Source organism: Zootermopsis nevadensis, unplaced genomic scaffold (assembly GCF_977971745.1).
Source record: "Zootermopsis nevadensis isolate Lab colony 2312 unplaced genomic scaffold, Znev_1.0 Znev_ptg000001l, whole genome shotgun sequence".
In the NCBI taxonomy this organism is placed as follows: domain Eukaryota; kingdom Metazoa; phylum Arthropoda; class Insecta; order Blattodea; family Termopsidae; genus Zootermopsis; species Zootermopsis nevadensis.
Window position 1 is genome coordinate 13,005,583 of NW_028259133.1, and position 11,314 is coordinate 13,016,896.

An 11,314-nucleotide genomic window follows, 5' to 3' on the forward strand; every position below is an offset into this window, starting at 1 on the left:
GCTCCAGAAGGAGCACTTCACATTCTTGAATATTGACTGACATCTGGCCTAAAACATCAGATAAGTGAAAGACGTTATCAAGTATTTGAAGTACCAACTTCAACAATGTAAACTGATACGCATTCGATATATTACGATTATGAAAACTGACTTTATGATCGATTTTAAGACGAACATTTGCAGGGGTGGGGCTGGACGTAAAAAGTTGACTGAACCAGAATTGTTGACCTCTGAACAGCGATGTAAAGAACTAAAACATCAGACATATTTAAGAAATAAAGAAAAGCGAAGGAACACTTATCAATGTAAGTGTTCCTTCGCTTTTCTTTATACCAACTCCAACAAGTTAAACTGATAATCATTCGATATATTACGATTAAGAAAGTATTATGAAAACTGACTTTATAATCGATTTTAAGACGAAGATTAGCAATGGTGTTGCTGGACGTAGAAAGTTGACTGATCAAGAACAGATGGCCTCTGAACAGCGACGTAAAGAACTAAAACATCAGAACTATTCAACAAAAAAAGAAGATTTGCAAGGGTGGGGTTGGACGTAGATAGTTGACCAACTAAGAACTGTTGGCCTCTGATCAGCGACGTAAAGAAGTAAAATATCAGATTACAGGAAGCGCTCCGAAAGGATTAGCCATCGTTGTCGTCAAAAAATGACGTCATCAACAATATCACCTTATATTTGTTTATACACGGGGGTTAGTTTAGTGTCTTACTCAAGATTTTAAAACGCAACCAACCCCCTTCGGGGTGTTGGTAAAGTGTTTAAATCCCCCATTCGGGGGGGTTAGTTTAGTTTATTACTCAGGGGTTAAAACACTTGAATGAGACACTAAACTAACTCCCCTTTGGGACTAACCAAGGTTGGTTGCGTTTTACAAATTTGAACAATCCCCCCTAGGAGCTCCGAAAGGAGTGCCCTGCTCTAGTAATATAAAAATGTCTGCTGGTTGCACAGAAACAAGCCAAAGGTTGAGAACTTCAGACTATGATTTAATTCTCCCACGTTGTTTGTATTTCATACCTTTTAGTTTATGGGGTGACTTTCTCTGGAATTACATATAATGTATATGAGGCCAATCAATTTAAGTGGGCCATTTTTTAGCATTCATGAAATGCATGTTAAATTTACGATCCATCATCACCCTTGATAAAAGAAAAGCCAGTCAGCTTTGGCTGTTAGAGGGCTGTTATGCCATGGATTATTATTATTTAACGAGATTTGAGGTTCTCAAGGCAGTGAAATTGTTTTTTGGGTTGTGTCCCTGTGTGGTTGCTGAAGATGGAGTTGGTGCTCTTCTCCAAAACGTTAGTAACCACTGGAAAGACCACATGGTCATGACATCTCATTCAGGAGATTACAGCTAAGAATAACATTTCTTTTTTAAGTAGAATTTGATGTTGCATGGTGCAACTACTTAGAAAACAGCCGTCTTCATTTTTTAGCTCCAAAACAGCCAGATTTTTTGGGAAGCCCATTTGTCAGAAAAATCTGTATTTTGATTTATATTTGACCCTTGTACACCATTAATGAGTTACAGGAGATGACTTTTTAATACAGGCAACTACTCAGTTTTTGTTGTTTATATTGTTGCACTGTTCATTGCCCTTGTTGATGCGGTATGTCAAATCGTTAATTTAATATTTTTTTTTGGGGGGGGGGGGGGCGATTGAGATGTTAACGTTTTTGCTTTTCGATGAGAGTTACCCATGGATGAAACAAAATTTTGGATGGCGCCACGTTCCTCGTCTGTGATTGATTAGCTGTGTAGTATACCGTGTATGGACGAGAGAATGGCATCTACTTAATGTTGACAGGTTTACTGGTCCGTGCTGGAGTTCTGTGACCTGTAGAGCAGCTGGTGGTGTGTGCCAATGTAAGGCATAGGCAATTCATATATGTGGTTATGTTATAATACCTAAGGTGTGGTATATTACAGAGTAGTGAACGTTTTAATATGTTCTAGCGTGAAAATTGTGAATTCCTTATTTCAGATGGGAAAATAGTGAAATTGTTTCTAGTCTGAATACTTACGCTTTGCTTGTTAGGTAATTCAAGTGTTAGTGGCTGAGGTATGTAATTAGTTGAGTTTAAAAAGGGAATTGGATTAAGTTTGCTTTTTCTTTTGTGAGAGTATAGTGAAGTACTTTTCACGCCATTGTGGATTTATAATCACAGATTCATTTATTGAAGTAAAATATGTTGAACTTTTGACAATTTTAGTGAGCACAGAACTGCCTTGTCTGATTTTCAGCTTTCATACGAGTTTATTGCGTTAAGTGAGAATGTATGATGTGAACGCATTTATGTTAGCGAAGTAGCCACAACATAAAATTGCCACTCTTCGTTTCACAATGATAATCACCTGTCTCTGCATTGGATATTTATATGAGGCATTTGGAACCAGTTCTGATTCACTTCTGGCTTATTTTATCGATGTTTTCTCTTGATACAGGTGCACAGCTGCCAGCTGTGTTGGGCCAAGAATGTTGTGGTGTGTTACTGCAATATATTATGTTTTATTGTGGTCTCATTTATTCCCCGTATTCTCTCGTGAGCCAGTAGGGATACTGGGTGCAGTCCGATGCTGTAGTAGCTTAACCTGGACATATTGATCTGTTTGCTGTTGTTGATATTTTCTTTCATCATTGCTGGATGTCCATACTTGTTGGAGAATGTTGATGGCTGGGTTCTGGGATCAAGTAAATCTTGTGTCTCTGTTGAAGTTGTTAGGTTGCAATTGGATCTTATTGGCAGTCATGTCACTAATCACATCTGCCCTGATTATGGAAGCACAGTCTTTGAAATGTTGGCTTGTAACTTCATACTTACACATCTGATTGATTGTGGACAAAAGTTATAAAATGTAATGAGCTAAATGTTTCATCCCTTAGTACATTTATGTAAAGATGATCCATTTTTTAAAAATAAGATGAAGTGGATAATATGAAGAAGTCCTAGAGTTTTGGCTTGTAATATTCATTAAAACAGGAAAGAGGGGGAAGCACTATGGCTTATTTTATTGTTACAGCTTGAGAAGATGGCAACTGGGAAACAGTTTGATGACTTACCAAATGAAGTACTTCTGAAGATATTCTCATACTTGAGCATTGAAGATTTGTCAATGTCTACACACGATGTGAGCATACGCTGGAGAGAAGTGTCACAAGACAATAAATTATGGAAAAATGCTGTCTTCAGTCCTCGAAAAGAGATAACTGATAAAGAAATAATTAAATATCTAGAAAATATGCCAGCACTGAAATCATTTTCTGCTACACGAATAATGGCAAATATAGTAATTGATACTTTGTGTAGGTCTTGTAGAGCCATACAAAGTATAGAGCTTCACACTTCACATAACATGAAAGTTCCACTTCTGCAGAAAATAATACATCACTTTCCACATATTGAGTCTCTTAAAGTTCCTCTTCCATATCCTGTGTTACTAGAGCAATTAAAATTTGCTGAACTTATTGGACAGTGTCAGTCATTAAGAAGATTGAGTTTAGATGGAAACTCTGGGCACACATTCATACGTCAAGGAGTTTTGATACCAATAGCATATGGATGTCCATCACTGCAACATATGCATCTAGGAAATTATGGCCAGATAGATGAAGATATCCAAAATATATTACAGAAAAAGAGACATCACCTTCTGTCTTTTTCTTGTAAAATATTTGTGACAAAAGATATAGCAGAACATATAAGTGAATGCACAAAACTTCAACATCTTGAAATTGAGAACTATAATGATCATTTATTGTTTGATGATATTAAGTCTCTTTTAAAAATAACACATTTGAAATATTTTACGTTCCGTTTTTGTTCAGAAGATGTTGTAAATAATCTGCCTTTGTTCTTTCTAAGTGGAATGTTTTCACAGATAGTACACCTTGACCTAAGTGAATCTTATTATATTAATGACATAACTGTGACTACAATTTGTGAGACATGTCCTCAATTACGACATCTGAACGTTTGTGGTGGTCAGAGCCTACAGAATGATGGACTCCGATATATTGGAAAATGTGTTCATTTAGAACATCTGGATTTATCTGTGTGTATGGATCTTACAGATGGTAGCATGGAGTATGTTGGTTCAGGCTGTCACAATCTGAAGAAACTTGATATATCAGGATGTTATAAGATGACAGACAGGGTGATTGAACACGTTGTGAAGTGTACAGAGTTGCGAGTTCTAAAATTCAATTACAATGACCTAACAGGATCAACTTTCCACCTTATCTCAACTCATCTCCAGCACTTGGCTGAAGTACACCTTGAGAACTGCATGTATTTGGATGATGTATATGTAGATGAACTCCACAAACAAATGCCACGCTTGAAGATAATAGTGGCACGGCGATGTAAGGAACTATATCTTGATCCAGAAGATGCTGTACTCTTTGATTATCTGTGTATATCAGAGGAGTTGTCACTGTCACAAGTGTAAAGTAAGATACAGAAAGAGTAGTAGTTGTAGTTGTGTACACATGCACGTATAAAATGGGAAACATTTCTAAAGATCAGTTGGCTGATAAAAATACAAGTTTTTATCATGAATTTTCAAAATTTGTGTTATTTAACATTGTACTTTCCAATTACAATAGATAAGATAGTGTGGTGACTGGTGCAACATAAACACTTCATTTATCACCTGCATGCTTATCACATAATCTCTATTTTAATGAAGTGAAAATTAAAGTTGTGTTTGTATATCACTAAGAAATTGCTGATTTTTATTCCTTGTGTTGACACTGTGTACAGCAGAATTAGTTTGAAAGAGTTCTTGGTTATTTACAATAAAGTTCATTAACGAGAATATGTATTCACAAGATAGAGCTAAGATCTCTAATCTCTTAAATAGACTTCTACATGAATTTCTAGGTTTTACACCAGCCAATAATCTAATAATTTTCTTTTGTAAAGTGAATATTTTTTTACTGTTTGATGAATGTCCCCCAAAAATTATTCCATACTTCATTAAAGAGTGAAAATAGGCAAAATATACTGATCTGAGTGTGTCAGTGTTGCTGACATGCAACAGAGATCTAACTGCATAACATGCGCCACTTAACTTAGGTATCAGTTTATCAATATGATTTGTCCAATTTAGGTGATTATCAATTTGCAAACCCAAGAATTTTGTGTTTATTGACTCTTGTATATACTTCCCATTATAACCAATACTTAAAGCAAGCTGTGGTGAGTTATTTGTTATAAATTTTATTATATTCGTTTTATCTAGATTTAGGGCCAGCTTGTTAGCAGTAAACCATTTACTCATATGAGGTTTTTCATGAGTACAATTTCCAGAAAGTTAGGGACATTAATTTTATTACCACTAAAGTTTTTCACATACTGTTCTATTCAGTAATTTGTTACATAATTTTCATAATTGTGAAAGCACATAGTGACAGTTGGTAAAATTGTTTAGCTAAAGTATTTTGAAATGTGGGTAAGAAGTAAAATCAAATGTGACCTTTAAATGAATTTCAGTTACTCATACTTAAGGTATGCAGATGAATGAAGTCAGCTATTCATGTAAGGTATTTTGATGAGTACAAAGCATTTTCACAAAAAAGAGAAGCCTGCAGTTGTTACAGCAAATGTTTGCACCTTATTTTTAAATCAATAAGCATTCTTCTTCTGTTTGCAAATCAGTTACTGAATGTGAGAAAAAACAGTGACATGAGTGGTAACACATCTTTCAGCAAAATATTTGTTTTGAATTGTGGGTATGGAGTAAATTGTGATTCAGCCAAGAACTTTTCTGCATTTCTGTTAACACTGAGTACTACTTCGATCAGTATTTGTATCAACTGCATGTATAACTTGGGAATGACAGTAATAAATCAACTTACATTCATAAAGAAATTAACAGGATATCAAATTTAGGGAATGCTTGCTGCCATTCAGTTCATAAACTATAATTTTACCTGTTGTTTTGTATGGAACTTGGTTTTCTACCGTAAGGGTGTTTGAACAGGATACTGAGGAGAATATTTGGACCTAAGAAGCAAGAAGTAATATCAGATTGGAGAAAATTACATAATGAGAACGAGGATGGGATAAATAGAGCATGAAGAATGAACAACAGAGAAGAGAAATGTGTAAAAATTTTAGTCAGAAAACCTGAAGGGAAGAGATTCTGGACATAGATGGGTGAGTTTCATAAAGTTCAGTGTTTGGAAGACAATGTTTGGGTGAATGTGAAATATTTTATGGTTTGGTCTTTCCTTTACATGAATTATTAGCCCTCTACATACTATATTTTTATAAGCTTTTCTAATGTCTTGTGCAGAGTATTTTTATATTACTGTATCTGAAATGCTTCCACCTTATCTTTGTCTTATGACTGTAAATCTGATCGAGAAGGCTTGCAGACATATTTTTAACTACTGTGATTGCTGTATTACTATGTACACCTTCATTGTTATCATCTATGTCTTCAGTGTGTACCTTGCAAACTGACATCTGTTTTTCAGATGCAAAGCTTACCCTTCCAGTGAGAGAGAAGTGTTACTGTGCAAGTGAAAAGTACTTCAGTAGTCTGAACTGAATACTTATGCAATAAGGAGGGTTGTGTGTCAGGTGCTTTATTTTCGGCATGTAGCATTGGTGGCATGGAAATGAGCTCGTTTCTATAGAAGCATGTATTACTTAATGGGTTAATGATTGACCACGCTAAGGAAAATCAGAACTAATTGTGGAAACAACCCTTTCAACATTAAAATATTTTAGGGTGGACTTTCTAAGGTTTATTTAAGATGGCTTAATATCAGTAGCAACAGGAGGGGTGTTAACACTGATGTTTGAAGTTTCATTATTGTCTCTGATATGTCAAGGAATTGTGGCTAGATTTTCTTGCCTAGACAGTTGGGCATTCATATAAGGTAGCCCTCGATTTACGCCGGGGATGCGTTCCTGGATGAACCGGCGTAAATGGAATCGGCGTAAATTTAAACTCGTTTATAATGTAAATCAATGGGAAGTCAATGACATGCGTTCCCAGCAACCAAACAATGACGAGTAATATAATGGCATTACATTTAAAGATCTGAAATAACGTAAATAAAATAAAGGGAATTTAAAAAATATATTTTATACACTTACAATCGGCAATTCGTTGGCTCCCGCGATTGATGTGTACAGTCATCTCTGCTGTTATGTGATAGTTGCATTCATGTAAGACGCCGACCTATAGAAAATCACATAGTAAAAATAACCCCGGTAACTCCGCAGAGATTAAATTAGTCCTTTGAAAGTTTAAAGCGCCAGGAATGAAATTTCATTTCACAAACAGCTTTTACCGATTCATCGACCTCATTGGAGCAAATTCGCGTTAACGAAACATACGTAATTGCAGAGATGACTGTATTTATAATTTTTATTCAAAATCAGCGATGTAAGAATTACGATTTAGTATAAGAAGCAATACGAGAAACATTGCAAAACATAAATAATAGTAATTTTTTCACTTTGTGACTTGCTGGTTTCAAAATCGGCGTTATTCTGAACCGGCGCAAATCAAGGGCTACCTGTATTATAAAAGTGGTTCAAATTTGACCCAGAATATTCATTGTTCCTTGTAAACAATAACATGATAAAGTCAGTTACTTTGAACACCTCATCAAACCCAATAAATAAAATTACATGAAGGGGTAACAGTTTCATGTTATTTAATGCTTTATTTTTTTATTTCTACAAAGTGCAACTAAGCTAATGAAAGAGACACTGTTAGGCGACTGATATAACATAGTGTATTTGGTGATCTGAGTAAATACAAGTTTCTGTGTATGTCATGGACCAAGTCATATTTTGATTTATAATTCTTAATATTACATTAACATGATAGTATATCACATAGCACCACCCAGATATGCCTGGAAAAAATTCAGTTGGGAGAACTGATACAATAAATAAGGGAAGATTGCCTATATTTTCAAAACAGAGCAGATGCCAAAATATATGGAGAATTCCCATGTTTATATACCACAAAATGAAGTTCCTTTTATGTTATAAAAGGTGCAGAGGCATTTCCAAGAAACAGGCAATAATTTCTTCTGTAAGTTTGCTGTCTTGTCTTGTTCATTTTTACTGAAAATATGTTACAATAAGCAACAGAAATAAAAATATTTTCCACAACTGATCCAAATTGTTGTCAGTGATTTCCAATTAGTGATGTACATACTGCATAAAAAACATAATTGCATTCAAACAAATGACTTTAGGATGTCAATAATGTGGAGACAGCATATGCACATTATGAAAAAGGGTTTTTTAATCACAGTATAGAATATTTTGTTACATTATTTTTCTTTCTTTCTTTGTAGACCATGTCAAACCTATTATATTTTACATCACTTTCATAATAACTGAGAAATGAAGAAAGTTGCATCTGCTAGGTCAACATCAGGTTCCTCATTGTCTGCATGACTTCCTATAATTTTCAGGTGTGGCATTTCTTCCTGAAGTTTGTCCAGACACTTGTCATCTATAGAAAAACAACCCTCAACATGGAGTTCAGTCAGACACACAAGGTGTGAAGGAATCATATGAAAATTAATTCCTAATAGATTCAAATTCCACATTAGATTAAGAACCTGTAGTTCTTTGCTTCTGAATATGTTTTCCAATACTTCATCTGTCATTTCAGGACACTGTTGAATATCAAGGTACTTCAGTTTCTGACAACCCGTACAAACATATTCAATGCTTTTATTTGTAAACCCAGAGCAATTTCCAATATCAAGATGCTTCAGGTTGGGACATCCAGCACCAACATATTCCATGCTTTTGTCAGTTAATGAAGCACAAGAAGCAATATCAAGATGTTCTAGATTATTGCAGGTACCAATGTGTTTGAAGCCAGCATCTGAAAGATCATTTCCACGAAAAATAAGAAATTGGAGTTGAGGGCAATTTGTCAAAATACCAGTTAGTGCTGCATCATCAAAACCATCACAGAAACATATATTTAATTTAATTAATCTAGACAATGACTGCTTCTTAAATATGTTCTGTATATTTGTTTGGCCTTGTTTAAAATATGAAATTGTCAAATTGTGCAATTTTGACAGCTTTGAGAGAAACTGTATGTATGTACTTGGCAAATCTTCATTATAATTTTCATAAAACAGATATTCCAGATTACTACATTCTGTTAAGAGTCTGTGCGCTAAGGTTGATATGTAGCATCTGACAGAGAAAGACAGAAGTAGTTGTCCCTTTCTTTCCAGAAGGTATCTAACATCCTGATCTTGGAATGTGGTATTTCCTAAATCTAAGTGTAATAGAGATGGACATCCTTCAGCAATTGCTTTGAGTACTCCATTTGCAACTGTGTGAACATACTGATCAGTAAAACTTAATGTTGTGAGATTTTGAAATTGTCCTATCATACCAGCAAAATCTAATTGATCTGATTCTTTGGGGACAGGTATATTTAGGTTCTCTATGTGGGGATGATTTTTAAGAATGTCTTGCAGTCTAGAATTGCTCAGTCTGTGGGACCACTTGAATTCTATGTGTCTAATGTCTCTACAATATTTGCACATTGTATCAATGATGACTTTTGTCTTTGTTCCTCGACTAAATATGAAAGCTCTTAGTGCTGGCATATTCATAAGATGTTTTGCTATTTCTTCATCACTCATCTTGTACCGCGGACTGAAAGTCTGATTCTTCCATAGTGACTCATCTTGTGACACATCCTTCCAGTGTAAATTAACATGTTGCACAGACATTGCAAGGTCTTCAATATCCAAATTTGAGAAAATCTCCAGTAACATCTCATCTGGTAAATCTGTAAAACATTTACCAGAGGCCATTGCTGGGGTGAGAAGAGATCCACAGTCAGCAAACTGAAACAGTGTGAAACAAATCAGGCAGTGCCAAACACTGCTCTCTTCCTTGCAGTATATAATGAACAAACATATTCTAAATTATTTGAATTTCATACACATATACAGAATTGTGTTTAGTTGAAAAGTCATGTAATAATAATAAAAATGGGTCAAAAATACATATTAGGGGTTTATAAAGCTGGTGTTTACATTTATATACTTGCAACCATACACTACCACACAAATTGCCAGCAGTATAAGCATTACCTCTCACATTTTGTTTTGACTTAAAACATATGAACTGAAAAGAAAACTAGGAATGAAACTATAAAAATGTTCATAAGACAAGACTGTCAGGATCCTCCTTTCTTGTAGGATTTGAGGTTTTCATGGTGGTGAGTTTGAAGATGGTTGTCTTCTGATAACCATCTTTGCCTCTGTCTTAATACATCACTAATATTACATTTTATAGAATATTAAAATGTCTTCATTAATGCTAATAAAGTGGGTACTTTTGAGCAGACTATATGTATTAATACAGAACACTGAAAATCCTTATTCATTCTGTAATGAATTCATATCTACACAGAATTCAAAGAAAGATCACCATACACTACTCTATGGGCATACATTGCTAGAATATTCAATATAGACAATCAGTTGTGTTGGTTTGTTCTTAAATTGTGATCCATTACATGGTATATTTCACTGCATCATAAATTAAGATTACTATTATATTCTGTGGCAGAAAAAAATTGGATGACACCACTTATTTTTGAATTAACTAGTATACTTCAGTGTAGTTAGACTAACCTATCAGTAAGACATTTCCATATGATGCTAGCATAATATAGATGTGTAATTTAAAAACTTGTTGTTTCATGATATTCACTTGCAACCTGTGTAAATCAACTTGTAGCTCTAAATTCTTTATTTACAACGTGAGGTGCAATTCTTAATAACAGATGGTAGGATGTGCAATACTCGTCATAAAAAAATAACTCATGACGTTTCAAGTGACGTCCAGTAATTGTATAAACTGATATGAACGACATTATTAACGTTGCCCGCCCCACACAAAAAAATTGACATTGACTGTAAATCTGCGACCATTAGTCACATTCAATTGCACATGTCTTGAACTATATCAGACAGCAATCTCGAGCATCTGTGATCACAGGTACCTTTAGTTGTGCATTCCTCGTAACATTTCTGTTGTATGTAAATAGCAATACGGAATTTATTATTAAAAGGAGAAGTGTAGTCACATGATCGAAGGGAAATACAATTTGTACATCAATAATTACTGTAAAACTACGTATGTTCTATGAACCTGATTGTAGCAGGAGTGTTACTTTACTATGTAATTGATCGATTAATTGAACCTAATTTTTCGGTCGTCTGGTTATGGGAAATAATACGTAAAATTGGACGTAGAACACAA

General features: G+C 34.6%; 2 protein-coding genes across 6 annotated transcripts; one reads left to right on the top strand and one right to left on the bottom strand.

Annotated features, from left to right (window-relative positions):
* The first annotated feature begins 1,697 nt into the window (after positions 1 to 1,697).
* Positions 1,698 to 10,393, top strand: LOC110829518 (uncharacterized). Of its 5 annotated transcripts, XM_087347330.1 has the most exons (4): positions 1,698 to 1,892; positions 3,048 to 4,476; positions 6,012 to 6,187; positions 6,511 to 8,174. In XM_087347330.1, the coding sequence occupies exon 2, from the start codon at positions 3,057 to 3,059 to the stop codon at positions 4,473 to 4,475; it is 1,419 nt and encodes a 472-aa protein (XP_087203456.1). In that variant the 5' UTR covers positions 1,698 to 1,892; positions 3,048 to 3,056; the 3' UTR covers position 4,476; positions 6,012 to 6,187; positions 6,511 to 8,174. The 5 variants fall into 5 exon arrangements, with proteins under 5 accessions (XP_087203456.1, XP_021918965.2, XP_087203448.1 ...); XM_022063273.2 differs by having other exon boundaries at positions 1,698 to 1,939; positions 3,048 to 6,187; XM_087347322.1 differs by lacking the exon at positions 6,511 to 8,174 and adding an exon at positions 8,682 to 10,393 and having other exon boundaries at positions 1,699 to 1,892; positions 3,048 to 6,187.
* Positions 7,688 to 9,855, bottom strand: LOC110829517 (F-box and leucine-rich repeat protein 13). Its single transcript, XM_022063270.2, has one exon. The coding sequence runs from the start codon at positions 9,853 to 9,855 to the stop codon at positions 8,392 to 8,394; it is 1,464 nt and encodes a 487-aa protein (XP_021918962.1). The 3' UTR covers positions 7,688 to 8,391.
* Positions 10,394 to 11,314: the final 921 nt, after the last annotated feature.

Coding starts and splice junctions, on each gene's coding strand:
- LOC110829517 (XM_022063270.2), bottom strand. CDS start 9,855: ATGGCCTCTGGTAAATGTTTTACAGATTTACCAGATGAGATGTTACTG.
- LOC110829518 (XM_022063273.2), top strand. CDS start 3,057: ATGGCAACTGGGAAACAGTTTGATGACTTACCAAATGAAGTACTTCTG.